We start from the raw sequence: 20,335 nt of genomic DNA, 5'->3' as shown, positions 1-20,335 counted from the left end.
TAAAGCAGGCTGCAAAGTTTGAATAAATCTCTTTCATTGCAACTCTAACTTACCGACTACGTATGGTTATTTTAGCGCTGTGTGTAGCACACCGCTACAATGTTCAAATTATCAGTACCTGTAGCGGAATAGCTGAGGAGAATCTTGGAACTGGTGAAAGACATAATAACCAGAGAGAACAATTTTAAGAATTGGCAAAGGAAACTTTGGTTACACAATGGAGTTCTAATTTGAAAACCGTTGTTGGAAAGAATGTTGGATGCAGGAAATGTCTGTATATTTTAAGAGGAATAATCTTTAGGACTGGAAAATAAGTATTGAGTTGCTTTTTCACGTAGGCAGTATGGGCTCAATGGACCTCCTTCAGTGAGATGAGATTCTGTAATACTTGTAGAGACATGTATTTGTGAAACCGAGACATCTCTTTCTCCTTTATTAGGGAGAGAGAGAACCTGTGGTATGTCGAATACCGGGTGAACGCGTAGTCTTTGGGGTAACTGTAAGTCTGTGTCTTTGCTGTTGCTTTGCTCACGTTTGAGTGCTTGGTGGCGGGTTCCGATGCTTTTGCTGATGGGGGAGGGGGTTAGTTGCTTGCTGCTGTTTGTGTGCAGTAGGGAGGAGAGCTGGGGGGGGGACTTTGGGGTTCTAACATTTAACTGTCATTTATTCTTTGGGGCACTCATCTGTTTTCATGGATGGTCACGAAGGAAAAGCATTTCAGGATGTATATTGAATACATTTCTCTGGCATTGAATGTACCTTTGAAACCTTTGACTAGCAACGTTCTTATGGGAATTTTATATCAAGTGTCTTCCAAAAGGAAGAACATACCGTGGTTCCTTCCTTTGAATCTGGAAAGCTGAGGTACAGATAAAGTAAAGACCTCTGGGAACATACAGGGGAATCCATGCAATTTATTTTTGACTCATGCTCCCTTTTGTTGCTGCCTCCACCAATCTCCTACCCAAAGTTTGCCCTGCAGTTTCTTCATTGCCCCCCACCTAATTTCCTTGTATAAATGTAAAAGCTGAAATGGTAGAAATAACCACCAGCAATGATATTAAAAGGTATAATCTTAGCTACTAGTATGCTTTGGCGGTTTGCCAGAGAAAAAGGTGGAACTGTAAATGGTATAAAAACAGCAGTGGTATGTGGCTTATACTGGCAGTATGGCGCTTGCCGGAAGATCCACCTCACACTTTTAGAAATATAGCCTGCAGGCAATGAATTGCAGCAGCTCAAAATTCTGGTTACCATCACAACATAGTACAGTGAATTGAATTTGAAAATGCACTTATTGTTACTATGGTATTTTCACATTGTACCTTCCTTCTAATTCTATTCCATTTTAATTAGTGTGAATTCCAGAACTTTATTCACGTTCTCAAATGGCTGTGCTCCAGCTTCATTTTTGAGCCGATATTTTCTCAATCATATGCAGAATTGAAATATCTGAAAAAACACGCATCAGCTTAATCTACCATGTTTAAACTTTTAACTCTGTTCATATTGTGAGCTTTTTTGTGTGTTGTGTCATGTATTGAATGATCAGTGATACTGAAGAATGGAATGTGAACCCTAAAACTGAAGTTATTGCTAAATTTTGATAACTTGGGTAGGTTTTCAGTTGTAATTTTGTTTTAAGAGGTGTCAGCTCAGTGTTGTTAATTACAAAGTTCCTGACACTTTACATACTTCATACATCTTTAAATGAGATCATAATGTTAGTAGCCTGCTTTGCAGGAGTGCCAGCAAATACAGTACATTGAACTCTCTTTCCCTACTTAGATTACACCAACAGTTGTGTTTCATGTAACACTTAAGTTGTTTCATAGAATGTATCAAGATAAATTATCAGGGATCTATACAATTGTGCTACAATGAATGAGAGTTCAAAGTAACTGTAGCAGAAGTTTACACCTGAAGTCAATGTTTCTGAATTATCTTTGACATGTGCTTTATTAAAAACTGAAAAGGAACTTAAGTTAAAAAATATAGGTCCTTGAAACTTCTTAGAAAAACAGCAAAGGATGTAAATACTCAGCAGGCCAGGCTGCACCTGTAAGAAAAGAAACAGGGTTAACATTTTAGGTCAGAAACCCTTCATCAGAATTTATCACTTTCTGACAAAGGGTCTTTGACCTGAAACATTAACCGTTTCTATTTCCAGAGATGTGGCCTGACCTGCTAAATATTTCCAGTATTTTCTAAAAAGAAACATGATTTATTAATTTGGCATTTCTGAAACAGACTCATAATATTGCTGTGGACACATCTTCAGTGATGTTCCTGGAATCATCGGGTGTTTCGGGTCTTTCAACATCATACAACCTCCTCCAGGTGACCCAGCTGGGGCTGATCAGACCCCAGCTTGTGTCCAGATGGCTAGCTACTTATGACTCCATGGCTCCCCTCTTTTGAGCCACAGCCATCTTGAGGCCCTCTCTGCCGTATTGGTGGTACTGCGGATGGCTCTCCTCTTCCTCACTCCCTCGATGCCCAAAATGCTGAAGGCTCTAGCTAAGGAACGGGCTACGAATCCCCTACATCCAGCCTCCACTGGGAGACACCTCGCTCTCCATCCAGCCTGCTGACAGTTGCTGACTAGTCCTGCGTACTTGCAGAGCTTCCCTTCAAAGGCCTCTTCCAAACGATCTTCCCATGGGACTGTCAGCTCCAGCAGCACCACTTGCTTAGTAGACTGCGACATAAGGACAATGTCTGGTCGCAGGGTGGTGGCTGCGATATGGTTGGGGAACTTCAGCTGTCCTTCGAGGTCCACCAACAGCTGCCAGTCCCTTGCAGAGGTCAGAATGCCTGCAGATGTTCTTTTGGTGGGTATTGGCTGCTCCCCAGCTCTGACAAAGGCAATGGTCTGCTTGGAGGGTCGGGACTGCTTCGCCCACTCAACTCCTGCACTGACGGCTTCGGCGATGGTCTTCAGGACCTGATCATGCCTCCATCGGTACCGTCCTTCACCAAGTGCCCTTGCGCAGCCGCTGAGGATGTGCTCCAGAATTCCTCACTTGGAGCACAGTGGGCACGCAGATGACTCTGCCTTGCCCCATGTGTGCAGATTTGATGGGATAATAATGTACTGAATAATTACTTGATTTTGCATCTTAGGTACCTTATTGGTTTCACTAAATTTTTCTTTGTTAAATTATGGTTCTATTTAACTAAGCTATTTGTATGGTGTACTTTGTTTTAACAAGTCATTTGGCTGGTTACCAAAAGGCATGTTTTAGCAAGAGTCTGGTGGATCACTCAATTTTATGAGCTTTATTTGTTATGTTGCTAACATATGCTAAAAACCTACATTAGAAATTGTACACCACCCCTCCACCCCATAAAAATGTATACTACCTGAGGAATTTGAAAAACAGTTTGTCTGAGTTGAAGCAAGTATATCACGTTGTCGCAAGAAGTTAGAATCTGACAAAATCTACAAACTAGTTTTGCTGCCTGTGGTTACTAGAACTTGAAGTATGAAATGGTGCCTTCAAACCTATACTTTTACTTTCTGAAAATTAACATGCATTTTCCTTTATTGGTTACAAGTTTTTCTGCTGGGCTCAGTACTTTTTGCATCACAAGTTGGCTAGCAACACAGATAAAAATGGGAATTCACGAATGTGGGCACACGAAAAAGATAAGATGCTGAAGGCAAACATCATTAGAACCACATAGAGAAGCAAACTATGAAATTTGACTGCTTTTAGCCTGTTTCGATCAGGAGTATTTTAGCATGAACGTTAATACAGTGGATTCCGGTTAATTGGGGAAGCCACTTATTTGGGACAATTCTTAAAGAACAAAAACTAATCAAGAAAATTACCAGGATTCCCTTCATTTATTTGGGACACTATGCTGCTTAACTGGGGCAGGAGACTGTTGCCAAACAAATTCTAACTGGAGTTAGTCTCGGTCATTAGAAGCTACACCATTCTTCAAGTGATCCGTTTTTAAATTGCATCAGTTGCATGTATTTGCATTCAAAAAGCAGTGTTTTTTTGTCACTGATAGTTAGTGAGGAATAAGCAGTAAAACAATTCAGAACTGTTCTGCTCAGTGCATTCAGGCTTGGAGATGACAGAAAATGGTCAGGAGTGAAAATGAGACAAATTCACTATTTCAGCAAGTTAGGAGATGTGAAGAATTTGAAGATATCGACAATCATCTTGAATGCTTGAATGTTAGAATGAAAATTAAGATTTGGCGGATGCTCATCGATAGCATTGTATGAAGTCATATGCACTAAGTGCCTGCGATGATTTTGTTTATTGCGTGCATTGGATAAATTCCTCTGATCACTATTCGGAACTAATGTACAGTGTAATCGTACTGAAGCAGTATTGGTAGTGTACTAATTTGTTTTATATTTCATTCAAATACATAATTTGATACTCAGTTTATCTTTGTTTCATATACCTCTTTAACTATTTACATCTTACTTTGGCTAATTGGGACAGCTGTTTAAAGGGACCAAAATGTGCTGATCTTGATGTGTCCCAGTTAACCAGAATCCATTGTGTTATTTTTTTAATAAAATGCAGTGCTCTGCTCTAATAAAAGTTGAATTGAAATTGTGCACAGCTATGGACATAAATTTAAAAGTGTTGATGAAAAAATGGTACAATTACACTTTTCTTTATTTAATATATGGGATTCCCTGAGTTAATGAAAGGGTTAGGTTCATTTAAAAAATCCATTCTCTATGTAAAAATCCATAAATGGCTTCTACAGTAAAATTTCATCTTTCACCAGGATACTGGTTGCTGTGAATGGTAAGAAAAGGATGCAGAAGCTAGTCAATCTTCTCTTAATAAGAATACAGTTAATCAAAATCAAATGTACTTGTTTTGACTAGCCAAGATTAACATGCCATTCATTTAATTTTGTTGCTGCCCGGTGGATCAATGCAGATGCTCAAAGAGAGCTCTTTGTTTTTATCACCCATTTAAAATATTTACTTCACAGCCTCCTGCCTATTAAAAATACAGTTAAATGTTACTGGCTTTCATGGACTTGAGTTTGAAAGCCAGATTCTAAATATATTCCCACCCTTCACTGCAGTGAATTAATAAAGTCCTTTGGTATAGCAAAGATTGGTTAAGTGAATTTTGAGTGACTGAGGGATAACTACCTTTTGAGTATAGCATCTTCAAAATGGATATCTCTACATGAAGAACTTTGATTGCAAAGTTGGTGGAAGCATTGACTAAAACTGAACACCAGCCTAGAAAATGGAGCACCTAGCATCTGCAAGTCACACACATAAGCCACTTCAGCTTATATTTTAATAATGTACAGCTGTAATTATTTCCTGTTGAGTTCTTGCCCATCTTAAAATTGGACTGTGCACTCACAGCTATATTTACTCAATTGTGATAAAATGTTTCCCTGAATCATACACATACTCTCAATGATATTTTCAGTGTACGGTATTTATTTTCTCTATTACTGGCATAAATTGAATAAAAGGGTCCTTCCGTGAATACTCACAGTTGAACCCAGGAGCATATTGTGAGATTTTATTGTTTTAAAAGAGATACTGCTGTGAAACTGGGATATTTGATCGATGCCTTTAGAACTTGCAGAGTCACCTTTCAGAATACCTTGACTGTAACACAGTTGGCACACATGCTTTTCCAGCATTTATAATTTGTGGAATCTTAGTAGTGACATTGCAGTTGACAACCTGTTAGTGCAGGCTTTGCTGTGGTTATCACTGGCCAGGTAGAGTGAATCGGAAGTATAAGCGCAGCACACAAAGATGTGTCCTTCTCAGAAAAAGTCTGCTTCACAGTCTTCGGCATCACATACTGCCCTCTTATAAACTGTCTCTTTGCAGGCTTTGGTGTTTTCAGTGATTTCCTTCAGAAACCATTGTTTTTGACTCAAGATTCCTCCACTCTGTTCTATTTCATCTTTATAAAATGTTAAGGATCTAGAGGGGGGTCAGATTTTCCATAAGATCATAAGACATAGGAGAAAAATTTAGGCCATTTAGTCCACTGAGTCTGCTTCGCCATCCCATCGTGGCTGATTTATTATCCCTCTCAACGCCATTCCCTGCCTTCTCCCCATAACCTTTGACATCCTTACGAATCAAGAACCTAGATATACCAAATGACTTGGCCTCCATAGCTGTCTGTGGCAATGAATTCCATAGATTCGCCACCCTATTTCTAAAGAAATTCCTCCTCAATTTGGTTCTAAATGAATGTCCTCGTTTTCTGAAGTCTGTCTTATTGTTGAGGCCAGCATTTACAAGGTTTTCATATGTCAGAGGAAACAAATTTCAATCAGAATTAACTTTGTACTTATTCAGGCATTGTAATGCCATAGCCCTGGTATGATATATTTCTGCACCATTAAGAATGTTATTTTCACAAAATGAGAGTCCATTTCAGCAATGCTGACCAGCTCACATCTCTGTTATGATAGAAAATGACACCAAACATAAATGGAGTGTAATATATTTTCTAAAACTTAAAAACCCTGCATGTATGTTAACCTTATAAGCGAACCTAGATGTTACAGCACTGCAGCATTATATACAATGGCTGACTCCCTTCACTTTGAGTCTATGCAGATTTCCTTTGTAACTCACAAAATGCTCTTGCCTTGGACAGCCCAGCCTCTGACTGCTGCGTAGCGTCAATTGAAGTAGCGTTGTTAGCTCTGGGTTTGAGTGAGTGTGCTGCCTGAGAAGCAAAGCTGGCAGGAGAACTGATGCCCTTTTGAGGGGACCTTTTAGATTCTGCAGAACTTGCTAGCAGATGATAGGGCCAGGTATCTGGTCCTTTTCTGTCTTCATTCTTCTCTAAAGGAGCCCTCTATACAATTGTGACTGGACAATGCTTATGATTATGAGATGTGAGTAGGGGAATATTCTTATTCCAACAGATGAGCTTCCATATGTTTTTTGTAGGAGTGATCTGCCTGGATAATCCTCTCTGCTTATGCAGGAGAATGATCTGTTGACATACAGTGTGTCCCTCAAGGTGCATTTTTCATCTCTATGGGAACATGAACCCCACTCCCTGCTGGTTTGAAGCTCTACCAATTGGACATAGACGTATGTAAATTTCTCTGGTGATATAGCGGAAAGTATTCTGACTGTTGGCATTGCAGCCTGGTATGAAGGCTCTGATGCATAAGATCGCAAGAGGCTGCAGAGGGGTATAGACTTGGCCAGCTCCATCACAGGCACAACATTGCTCTCCATTGAGGACATATTCAAGAGGTGATGCTTCAAGAAGGTGCATCCATCACTGAGGATCCTCACCATCTGGGATGCAGTCTTTCCTCATTACCACCATCGTGGAGGAGGTACAGGGGCCTGAAGACACACACTCAATGTCTTGTGAACAGCTTCTTTCCCTCTGGCATCAGATTTCTGAATGGTCCATGAACACTACCTCATTATTCCTTTTTTTAACGCTATTATTTATTTTGTAGTTTATAGTAATTTTTATGCCTTTGCATTGTTCTTCTCCAAAGCAACAAATTTCATGTCATATAAGTCAGAGATGATCAACCTGATTCTGATATACTGTATGTAGCTGGGTCAAAATTAGATTATACAGACAGACTTTGTGTGACTCCTGCCTATGCTTGCACAGTAGTTGTAACATGACTTGGAGTCAGTGTAAAAAGGGATCCCTGTTAAGGTTTTCTTGAAGAACAAGTACTTTTAAAAAAAGTATTTATGCCTCAAGAAAGGAGGTAGAGTACTGGCATCTTGACTCTGTATAATCTCCTGTGAAAGCATAGAGATTATTCCTCTCACAACCTCCTGCATTCAGTCAGGCAGACCTGACAGCACATAATGCCATCTCAGTTTGTATTTGTATCAGCCTTGTTTTGACAATTGTGTCCATCTAGTCTAACTTTCCACCCACATGTATGCTGGAAATATCAAGTGCAATGACGAACTGTGTTTACCATCAAATTCTTGTCCTTATTACACCACCCTGTCTCCAGTGTCTCCTGCATTCACCTGCTTGTGCCCCTTTCAATATCTCCCCTTCCTCCACTATGCCTTGCTGCCTCTTCTGCCCCCTCCTTAAGTGGAAGGAAAAGGGGCAACATTTGCCAGTATCTTGCAAACACCACACATGAGCTGTGACAAAACATGTTCACAGTAATCCTGTAGCCCAAACATAATTGTTGATCAATTCAAAGTGGTTGCAATAAGCAGTTTGTGATTATTCCTCCAGCATTTTGTATGTGTTGCCTGTAATAATCAGTTTGAAGTTTTGCTAATGAAATCAGATGTACATGAATGGCAACAGATGTACATGATGTTTGCACCATGTTGGCACATCATTCTTAGGATAGTTTCCACCACTATAGTTAGCTATTAATCTTGGTAGGGTCTCCTTTGTGTGGATGGACTCTTTCTCACTACTTTTACTTGGATGGAAGAATTCAAAGGCATTGAGTAACCTTTTCTTTCGTGATCAGTGTAGTTGAGGAGCTAGAGTATCAAGTTGGGATGAAAGCAAGTTTCAAAGAAGGGGAAGGAGGTGAGTGTATGTGGAGTAATAGGAAACCGGTCAAGAAGGTTGGAAGGCAGAATTGAGATTAAAATATGGTGACTAGTCTAAGAATTGGTTACCAGCCAGAAAGTAAAAAGTGGGAACAAACTGCACTTTTTCACATTGGTAAGCTATGACTAGTGGAGTTAGTGGTTGTGGCTCAGATGTTCATAATTCATATTAATGATTTGGCTGAGGGGACCAGATGTCGTATTTTCAAGTTTTCCGATCATACAGATCTCGGGGGACTGTGAACAGGGAGAAGGATGTACAAGCTTCAATGAGATATGGATGAACTTGAGTGAGTGTGTAAGCATGTGGCAAATGCAATATAATGTGGAAAATGTGAAATTCACTTTCTTGTACAAAGTATTTTTAAATGAAAATTTGGGGTAATGTTCATTTTCAATGTGTGCCTTTGTACGTGTATCACAGAAAGTCATGTTTCGATGCAGTAATTAATTAAGGAAACAAATGTTTTTTAACATTTGTGATGAGAGGATTTGAGCATGAGAGTAAAGTAGATTACTGCAATTCTAATGCATCTAGATGAAACTGCACCTTCTGATTTATGTTTTGTTTTGGTTTCTTATCTTTTTTTTAAAAAAAGTATTTGCGATAGGGACATTCCAGGGTTTTCAGTGTAAGGAATGATTGGGTAGATTGCGTCGAAGGGTCTCAGCCCAAAACATTGACTGTACTTTTTTCCATAGATGCTGCCTGGCCTGCTGAGTTCCTCCAGTATATTGTGTGTGTTGCTTGGATTTCCAGCGTCTGCAGATTTTCTCTTGGTTAAGATTGGGTAGATCAGTTCTGTGTTCACTAGAGCTTAGAAGTACAAGACAAGATCACATTGAAACTTAAAGGGCTAAGGAGTCCAGAATCAGGGCTCATGGTCTCAAAAAAAGAGGTAGGTCATTCAGAATTGAGTGAGGAGAAATGTCTTCATGCAGAATTAAATATGTGTAATTATCTCTACCTGGGATAACAGTAAAGACAATCATTCAGTTCTTTCAAAACAGAGTGATAAGATTTCTGAATAGGAATAAAATTAAGGGATATAGTGATAGTTTAAGAGAGTGCTGATGAGATAGAAAATTGGACATGATTCTAAAGATTGGCAGAGCAGAGTAGGAGGACTATTTGTTCATGTATTTGTTTATATCCAAGTGTGATGAAGGAACAGTATTTAATGGTTGTAGAGCTATCTTATTTCTTTGTTTATTGCCAGACCATGAAATGTCTAATTGCTCCAGATTTTGGGGGATTATTGTAGGTGATAAGTATGTTGGGTATCTCCTGCCACTTCTTTCTAATTGATTGCTTGGAGGATCTGCCACCACTTCTCTCCCCTGCACATAATACCTTCCTCTTGGCCTCTGCTTTTTCCACCAGCACTTGTGTTGAACAAGCAAGCTCTCTTTTTTTTACTATTTTAGCCTTCTTTCATTGCTGCCATTGTTGTGTGTTTTGCTGTGTGGCCATGTGGGAAGCGGTCTTCAGGGCTTAGAGCATGGTGAAGTATCTGCAGATATGCCAGCTAGGTGAGGTCTGTTCAGAAAGTATGTGGGTCCTGTTTCAGCATACGATGATTCTGGATGGAAAAATTAAAGGGTAGAAAGTGTAGAAACACTGAAGAGCTTTCCAGTCTTTGGTTACAAAGCAAAATTAGCCATATCTTGGCAAGATGACAGTTTGCAATCTGAGCCAGAAAATGAAGGATCTAAAATTGGAGGGAGAAATTTCAAAGCAGTAATGTTTAATTTTAAATGAATAATGTTTGCAAATCAGTTGTGCTCTTGCCTCTTGGTTAGTTTCTGTTACATTGGTCATGTGATTATATAATGAGGGAGACAAACAATCTGAATACAAAATACATTTACAAAGTGATTTGGATTTACTGCCTATCATATTTATGTCATTGACTGCAATTTTGCATTTGTAATTTTTTGCAGCTATATTATTCTCATTACAAATAAATTGAATATAGTCATTAGATATTTTTTCCCGGATACCAACATCATACTGCTCACCCAGTTATCCACTGATTGCTCTTCTGTCATCTGCAAACATCATATTATAAATAGGAACACACTGGGAGGTAATTCAGATTAGCTGCTATATTTTATCCTTTTGTCCCTTCCCTGTGATTATTGTTTTCTGAAATAGTGTATACAGGGTAGAAGAGCTCATCTTCACAAATGTTGTCAGATAGATAGGATGAAGAACAAGATTGTGGTTGTGCTTATTCTTGATGAGAACTGAACAGTAGTTTGCCTAACTTTGGTTATTCAGGATTTTAAAAAAAGAAGGTACTATAAATAATCCACAAATCAGGAAGCATTTGTGGAAAGGTAACTTTCAAAGACTCATCAAAATTGGGAAAATGAGAAAATGGTAGTTTTGTTTTGCAGAGTTAGTAGGGAAATATGGATAGGATAAAGGGGGTAGCTTTAAAATGATAAACATAAACTAGTCCAAGATATTCCAAGGTAATTCCAGAGAAAATAAACAAAGAAGTAAAAATCAGTCTGTGGTGCAATCAGGGATACAGTTGGGAGTTTTGGGCATTTGGGTGCAGAATGCAGTAGAAATTCTGAGGGGTTTGGCTTGGGAGGGTGCTAATCAAAGAGAGGGTGCAGGGATGATGGTCAGAAGTTGGCAATCGGTGTGAAGGAGCCTGAGAAAGGTAAATGCAGGTGGAGGACAGATTAATTCTATATATCAAGTACCCTGGGGATGTAGGCAGCAATGAGTCTGGAAACTGGGAGCAAACACTTAAGGCAGCTACGTAAAGGAAAACCCAACTGAGTGACTTTCAGTGCCTCTGAAACCTCAGCAATAGACAAGGTCAAGTCCTCTCAAATGAACTTACCTGAAAAGGCCTACCTAACTTGACAGATAAGCTCTGCTTTAAAATGAGTGGCGCACACAGTTTGATAGAACTTCTGACAACTGGTATCAAGGCATAGATTGCATGCTACTTGCTCTTATTAATCATCAGCCTCTGTTTTAGCACATCTTACGTATAGAGAAACCAAAACAATTTTCTGAAATTGAATGTATAGTACTATGCCTTACTTTCAACTGTTGTTTTGGTGTTCTGACTAAAACTTTTCTAGATATTCTAGGGTTACTACTCATAGAGAACAAACCAATTTATGAAACTTGAGAATTCTATGTTTAAAATGCTTCTGTGTAAATGATAGAATATTTTAAAAGTTACTCCATAGAGAGAATTAAGTTTAAATGTCACTGAAGTGTGTTTGGATTCTAATGATACTTCTAAAAGTTTTCAGTAGCATTTAAAAGTAAAAGAGGGGTCAAAAGAAAGTAAAGCTGTATTGGTAAAGATGGTGGGCTAGAAATTAGCTGTGAATACAAAAGAAGTTGACAAAATCAGTTTTGCATGATGCAGTTGGATCACTTGTGTTCAGTTATGCACATTTGAGAGTTTGCTTCATTTATCATAAGCCATTGGGAATGATGGCCATTGTACCTGTGTAGTGATGTCAAATAGTGTGCAGTGCATATTTCTTCATTCTTACAAAATTCACTTTCACATCTGAAACACGCAAATAGCATGGACCACGCACTCAAACAGGGAGTAGCAAAACCCCATGCAGCTGTTAAGTCCATCCATCTGGTCTCCCAAATGCTCATCCATATGTATGGGCTGTATATACTTTTGGGATTCATAAGCTGTGAAATACTTGTACCCTTTTAATTAACAAATATGACACAAATATAATAAAATTTTCTGGTGAATTCTAAGTTTAAAAGGAGCAAGGAAAACCGTGTGTTTAAAGTGAGTGGGCATATCTGCACCTAGTGAGCTAGATGCTGAACAACTGGGATTTTCAAATAATGGGATAATGGATTATATGGATCCCCACTTTCATCCTATGCTGAACGTTTCTCTTCAGTTTGAGCTTCCAGAAACCTGGCATGTTAATTCTCCCACAGACTCGCAGTTATCTTGATTACACCACTTCCCATGCTGGCACTTGTAAGAATGCTATTCCCTTCTTTCGTTTCTTCCACCTCCGCCACATCTGTTTTTAGGAAGAGGCTTTCCATTCCAGGACGTCCGAGATGTCCTCTTTTTTTTTCAGAAAATGGTATTTCCCTTTCCAGTATCAATGCTGCCCTCAACTGCATCTCCATTTCTCATACATCTGCCCTTACCCCATCACACCTCCCCAAATATAACAGGGATAGGACTCCTTTTGACCTCACCCTGTCCTTGTGTACCTCTCCATGAGCCCCTGCATTCAACACATCATTTTCCACAGCTTCTGTCGTTTCCAATGGGATCCCTCCACCACTAGGAACGTTTTTCCCAACCCCCTCTCTGGCTTTATGCAATTATCACTCTCTCTGCAAATTTTTTGTCTATTTGTTCCTCCACACTCCCTAAGTGCTACAGGTGCCCCATACACAACCTCCTTCACCACTGTTTAGGACCCCAAACTGTCCTTCCAGATGAGGTGGCACTTTGACCTGTTGGTACCATTTATTGCATGTGATGCTTCTGATGTGGCCTTCTCCACATCAGGGAAACCCTCTGTAGATTGTGGGATCAATTAATTGAGCACTTTTGTTCCATCCACCACAACAGTCAAGAACTCCCTGTCATCACCCATTTTAAATCTACTTCCCATTCCCACACTAGCATGTCTGCCCACAGACTCCTCTACTGCCATGTTGGGGCAAGATGCAGGTTGGAGGAACAAGACCTCATATTCTATTGTCTCTAAGCTGATAGCATCAACATCATTTTCCTTATTGCCAGTAACCACTTCCCATTATTTTGTCTCATTCCTGTGGCCCTTCATTCCTCTTCCCACTCTTCCCCCCCCCCCCCACCACTTCTCAAGAGCTGGCTAGCAACTCCTTCCTTTTATTCTATGGTTTATTGTTCTCTTCTAGCAAATTCTTCCTCCTCCTTCAGCTCTTAGTCTCTTCCACCTATCATTTCCCAGCTTCTCACATCATTCCCTTTCATTCCCCCCCTCCCCACCTACCTACCTTCCCCCTCTCACCTGGGCTCCCCTTTTCCTGCCAGTTTATGCTCCTTTTTACTCCGGCTTCTGTTCTCTTCCGTTTCAGTCCTCATAATGGGGGTTTGGCCCAAAATGTCAACTGTTTATTGCCCTGCATAGATGCTGCCTGACCTGCCAAACTCCCCCAATGTGTTGTGCATGTTGCTCTAGATTTCCAGCACCTGCAGAATCTCCTGCTTCTCCAGCTTTAATTCTCCATCTCACACATGTGCACTGAACTGGATTGTTCTTGACTTCCTACATTATTCAGTGGTGCCCATGTAAACATGAGGACCAGGACCTCATTCCCTGCCTGGTTAGGCTGCAGCTCTTGGGACTTGGTATTGAATTTAACAATTTTGGGTAACCACTTTGATTTCTCTCTCCAGGTGTTTTTTCTATTTGTCTCAAACAGTGGTTTATAAAGTTATTATTATATTAACAACTTTGATTTGTGCTATATCATAGACATTCCTGCTGTTTACACTGCAGCTTAACATGCTTGTTTTCACACTTTTCCAGTTCTGGAGAAGGATGTTGACCTGAAATGTAGACTGTTCTTCTCCCACTAATGCTGTTTGAGGGCTGTCAGCACTCTTTGCTTTTGTTTTGAATTTCTGGCATCTTTGTTTCTTTACTCCAGGGTTTAGAGTGTGTTATGCAGTATTCATTTGAGATTACCAGAAAGATAGGGATCTAGATAGAAAATATAAAAATGAGTTAAGGTGGTTGTAATATTTTTTTTCTTTTTTTTTTCTTCAGCCTTTTAGGAAGGAGTACAGCTGTTTAGCTATAACAGATTTTTATGATCAGGAGTTCTAAATTTTTTTAGAATTAATTTTAAAGTTGTATCTGTTATAAAATTGGAAAATACAATTATTGCAGTTTAACACTTTTGAAGAAGAATGTATTTTGATTTTCATAGAACTTTAAATTTGAAATACCTTAAGAGGTGACAATGCTGATTTGCCATAGATTGAGTTCGTTTGTGGCAAAGCAAGCTGTAAATTCAACCATCAGTTCAAAAAAACCTAGGCAGATACTTATTTTTAACCAGTTAATGGGGGTGGTGTAGAAGGATTTATTTTCAAGTTGAAGGAGCCCAAGAGAAATGTCGTCTAACCTGTCTTAAGTACAATATTTCTACTTCACTTGGCCCAGAAAATGCCAAAAAGGGAAAATAGCAGAAAATACCTATCATTGGAACTTTATGCAGGTGATTTGTTGCAGTTGCTGCACTCTGGGTAGTAAGCTCCAGTAATCTCCTAACTCACACTTTATAAAATGGGAATTTGACTTGATAAGCATACATGACAAGGAAGAACACAAATTTTCAGTGCTTGGAAAAATTCACTTCCTCTGGCTGAATGATAGAAGTTGAATTTATTTGCCGTGAAATCTATAATGGTGATGCTTTATTCTTCTTTGCAGTGGTTTTGACTATGAAATTATAATAATTGATGACGGAAGCCCTGATGGAACACTTGAGGCTGCCAAGCAGTTGGAGCAGATTTATGGATCTGATAAAATTGTAAGTATTTGGGTGGGAATGTACAGTCCTTTAATTTCTAGGACTTTATGAATTCAATGTAAATTTAACCTCTAAGAATGTAAAGAGTTTCCTCTGACAGTTGGTAAGGGACTAAAATTGTGGCAAAGTTACAAGAACAGAACATCCTATTATTTGGCATTGGTAGACAGCTTTACAGAGATATTTGATAAGGATATTACTTATCGGAAGTAGAAATGTCATATTATGGAAGTAATGACATAAGTATCAAAGGAATTTAACAAAGCTACTCAGCCATTCAAGGCTATCAAACTACAGTAGTTCCATTTGGTGCTTTTATGGTGTTGGAGTTGTTCCCTATTTGCAGTTATTTATAATTCTCTAAACCCCAAACCACAGCTAAAATCAGAAGTTGATTTTATAGCCAAAATATGTCAAATACTATTTTTTTAAAAAAACTGTTCATTCATTATGCAAAATCAAATCCTTTTCCTTATGTTAGTTTAACTGGTAAGTGCTTCAGTAATGAATCATAAGCATCTGCAAATGGGGACTGTCTACAACACCAGATAGAACTACTGGCTTACCAAATCAGGAATACTGCAAAGAAATTGTTACTTTTTCCTTAGTTGTGCCAAAGTTACATTTATATAAAAGTCACACTAATAGTCAAAACTTTATTCAAACTCTTAAATGCAAAGACAGTGTATAAGATGTGAAGACATGAGGTGATTAGTCTCAACAGACTAAATATGTGGGAACAGAATTGGGCCATTCATCCCATCGGGTCTGCTCTACCATTCTATCATCATTACCTTTTTCAGCCCAGTCACCTGCCTTCTCCCCAAAACCTTTAACATCCCTATTTATAAAAAACCTATCAACCTCTGCTTCCACAGCTGTTTGTTTCAATGAATTCCACAAGTGTAACTAATTGAGAAATAAATTTTTTAAATGCCACCAGTTTGCAATGTTGAAGAAAGATTCTGATAAAAGGCTATGTAATAAGGAAATCAAATTAGTTAAATCTAGAAAGTATGTAAACCCAGTGGCAACTAACATTTAATAGTAAACGGCGGCTCTTGCACTGGATAGTTTTGGTTTTGATTAGCAAAGAAAGTATCCATGCCTGGGACCTGTGGCTTCCCTTTATTTTCTGAATCCTAGACTCAGGATCTGTCCTTGTGAGTGTTTGGTCTCTCTGTGATCCACATCCTCATGTTGTTTGATGGTTTGAAACAGAGTTAAATCTTGTTTCTAAGACGCTTTACTTTTCAGATGCTCCAGAGATGAGTGTTAGGCCGGAGAGATGACATTTTCCATAGACCTGTTTCAGTGGTGGGCAAATTGCAGTGCATCAAAGTTAACTGGGAGGCTGGAGCTGTTACGTGCCATAACCAGCCTCTCAAAGCACTTCATGTTGGTGGATGCCAGAACTACCAGGTGACAATCAGTAAGGCAGGTTACCTTGTTTCTCTTTGGTACTGGGATGATAGTGGTCTTATAACAGCATGGAATCTCAGTGAAGCATGAAAAGGTTAAAAATGCCTGCAAATACAGTGCTTTCTTTTTAAATCTTTTTATTGAGTAAGTATACAAAAAAGGCAAGCCATATAAACATTAATACAATGTTAAAGTATAATAAAATTCCAAAAGATAACAATACCAAAAAGAAAATACTACAAACAATGTAATTTAAGCATAAGAAACCAAGATAACATAATAGTATACTAAATTTTATATATATCAATGGAAAAAAAAGAAAAAAAAACCCCAAAAAAAAACCCACCGTGCAGCTAACTAAAAGCAAAGCATGCAAATACAGTGCTTTAAAAAAGTATTCAGCCCCCACAACTATTTTCATATTTTACTGTCTCATTTTTTAAAAATTTAAATTGTATTGAAGTAAGATTTTCTGAGCTAATCTACAAAACATTGTGTCAAATTGAAGAAAATTTCCAAAACCTGTCAACAACTTACTAAAAATTAAAAAAACAAAATTGTAAGTCTGAAAAAGAATTCATCCCCTTTGTAATTACTATGCTAACTTTCCTCAGGTGCAATATTACCTTATCAACTCACCCAATTTGTTCATGTAGAAAATTGGAAGATCAGTTGTTTTCAATGAATTCATAAGGATAAATACCCTCTCTCTCTGTAAGGTCCAACGGTATGGTAGATTTTCAAAGGACCAAACCAAAATGAAGACAAGAACATTCAAGATAAGTCAAGGAAATGATAATAAAGAAGCACAAATCTGGAGAACAGTACAAGACTATATCAAAGGCACTGGACATACCTCAGAGCTCAGTGCAGTCCATTATGAGAAACTGGGAGAGAAATATGAAACCGCAGTCACACTGCCCAGGTCAGGCTGCCCCTCTAAACTTAGTTGCCTGAAGAATAATGGCTTTTGTAAGAGAGGCTACTGTAATGCCAACAGTCACTCTGAATGAGCTGCCTAAGTCAGTGACTGCAACTGGATATTAAGTTCATAGCTACACAATCTAAAGCCTTCCATAAAAAGAATATTTATGGAAGAGTGGCAGGGGAGAAGCCTTGGCTAAAAAAAAGCATTTCCTTACCCTTAAAGACTTTGCAAAGCATCACTTAGAAGCTACTGTAAAGATGTGGAAGAAGGTCTTGTGGTTGGATGAGACTAAAGTGGAACTATTTGGCCTCAATGCCAAGTGGTATGTATGGCATAAATCTAATACTGCACATCAGCCACATAGCACCATTCCTACTGTAAAGTATGGAGGAAGTAGCATCATGCTGTGGGGATGCTTTTCAGCAGCAGGGACTGGAAATCTTTATAGCCTCTGCCAAAAAGCTTAAATTGTTTTGTCACAATGACCCAAAGCACACTGCCAGAGCAAATGCAGAAGACTGATGTTATTGAGTGGCCCAGTCAGAGTCCTGACTTAACCTGATTGAACATCTCAGGCAAAGACCTCAAGATTGCTGTTCTCCAACTGATCTGGCACAGCTTGAGTAATTTTGTGAGGAGAAATGGACAAATCTTGCTCCATCATGTTGCACAAAGCTAATAGAGACTTATCCCAAAAGACTACTGGCTGTATTAGCTGTTAGAGGTGGTTCAACTAAGTACTGAGCCTTTGAACTGTTGACACTGCAGTTTTTGAGATTTTAATTTTTCATGTTTTACAATCTTCTGTGTTTTTGGGCTCCACCATGGGGAGGAAAAGGAGCGTGTGATTCACAAATAAATATTCTCAGTTAAATTGATCAAAATCCCTGGTTGTAATACTCATGTGAACAAAGGGTGGGGGGCTGAGTACTTTTTCAAAGCACTGATCTGTGCAGAATCTACGGATATGGCCAGGTATAACATCTGGGCCTGAAGCTTTCTGTGGATTCACTCTCCAGAGGACTGATCATGCATCTACAGTGGTGACTGAGTTCAGGCCCATTGGTGGCTGTCATGGTGGATGGTGACATTCCATTCCTCTTCTCTGAGAAGGTTGTTGGCAATGCTGCCTGACTTCACTTAGTAATCTATTATAGCATGTAAGCCCTGTCACAGCTGATAGCTTGGCTCAGATTGATTTCAGACAGGTATTGTCTCTTGGCATCCCTTGTAGCTTTACGAAGATTATATTTTGATTTCTTATAAAGGTCAGGGACATCTGAATTGAAAACTGCAGTCCTAGACTTAAGGAGAGAGTGGATTTCCCAGTTTATCCGTGGTTCCTGGTTTGGGAAATCCTGGATTGTCCTCTAATATATCATCCTCAACACTTCGGTAGTGCGCAGGACTAAGACAATAGTACTGATGATACTATATTGCTAGTCTAGCTCATCTTCATTCTGTTGCAGTTGAATTATTGGCCATCACAGTATCGCTTCCATTTTCCCCTTTACCAATTGTGGTATGATTTATCCCTTTGCTTTGCATTGGTATGTACTTCATTGGTCATTACTTAATTTTTTGTTTGAAATATTCTGTTAGTCGCTTTGTAGTTGCCATTTCCTTTGCAGTTTTCATTGTTCCTTATATTGTCACTTAGCACAATTTTCAGCTCATCATTAGTTTGTCTAATTATATTATAATTGTTCAGGCGTAAATGATTCAATACCACTGGGTTATTTTTTGTTCATAATTAAACATTTTATTTGTCATGGATTCAGTGATTCAAAATGGTGTTTACAACAGCAGTCTTAAACAGCCTGATTTAATATTGCCACTTCTAATTTATGGGTGATTGAACTTAACCTAAATTTCTGCTGTTTGTATATCAGTAGCATGTTCTATTTGTTTGAATTGCTCAATGTCAGCTTGTGCACTATAACCTCTTATGTTAAAATTACAAGTTTTCAGTCATGTCTGTTAACCAAGAAAGCAATTTGGCTAAAAGATTTCATCTGCTATACACTTCATGCAACAGCCATATGGGGAAGGGACAAAAAAACTCAACGTTTTATTATGGGAATGATAAATTGATTTTTTTTTAGTGCTGCTTCTACAGGTTTTGGTGTTCAGCTGTAATCAACCTGGTTCTGATGGGTTAGTTTACAGGGAGGTCCTGTTTCTTTCATAAATTAGTAATCATATTTCTGCCATTTCATCAATCTCTTCTGAACATTTTAGAACTTGTGACATGAATCTAAGTAATATTTGGCAATTGATTTTTGTTTTCAGAACTGTGCAAGTTCTCTGAATAGCATCTATTTAAGCAATCTCCAATTTAGAAGTACTTAATTTTGACAATAATCTCAAAGAGAGAAGGAATGTTTCTTTCCCCACTGCTTTGTCCTTCTGGTATTGGTAGATTTCAAAATGGGAATGTAATCCAAAAACCTACAGTTCCAAATGAAGTTATTCGAACTTCGAAGATTCATTTATATCTTCCTTTTCCCCACAAATAACTTAAACAGCATTTTATTTCACAATAGACTTTAGTATTAATGATAGTTTACTGATTTCATAATAACGCATAACAAGAAGTCTTTTGTTGCCAATAAGGAGCCAACATTCATATGAAAAGGAAATTCACCAGTGCCTTTTAGAATGAATCCTGTAATACCAAAAATGCAATAAATCATCTCTTTAGTAAATCAGTCTTGACTATTCCAATGCATTTTTGGCTGCCCTCTCTCTTGCTACTTTCTAAAACTAAGGTCATCCAAAACTCTGCTGCTTATGTCCATCCCTACGATAATTCACATTCCGGTATTACTGCTGTATTTACGAACCGATATTGGAATCC

The 20,335-nt window shown here is 38.6% G+C and overlaps 1 protein-coding gene across 2 annotated transcripts in view; it reads left to right on the top strand.

The window, feature by feature from the left end:
• The window catches only part of dpm1 (dolichyl-phosphate mannosyltransferase subunit 1, catalytic), a 71,613-nt gene that overhangs the window by 31,202 nt on the left and 20,076 nt on the right, over positions 1–20,335 (top strand). For both annotated transcript variants that reach the window (XM_063041473.1, XM_063041471.1), the window contains exon 2: positions 15,026–15,125. In XM_063041473.1, coding sequence (XP_062897543.1) covers positions 15,026–15,125 — 100 coding nt within the window. The remainder of the gene's footprint in view (positions 1–15,025; positions 15,126–20,335) is intronic.

The sequence above is a fragment of the Mobula hypostoma genome, chromosome 2 (genome assembly GCF_963921235.1).
Source record: "Mobula hypostoma chromosome 2, sMobHyp1.1, whole genome shotgun sequence".
Lineage (NCBI taxonomy): Eukaryota > Metazoa > Chordata > Chondrichthyes > Myliobatiformes > Myliobatidae > Mobula > Mobula hypostoma.
This window is presented reverse-complemented; position numbering and strand designations above follow the sequence as displayed.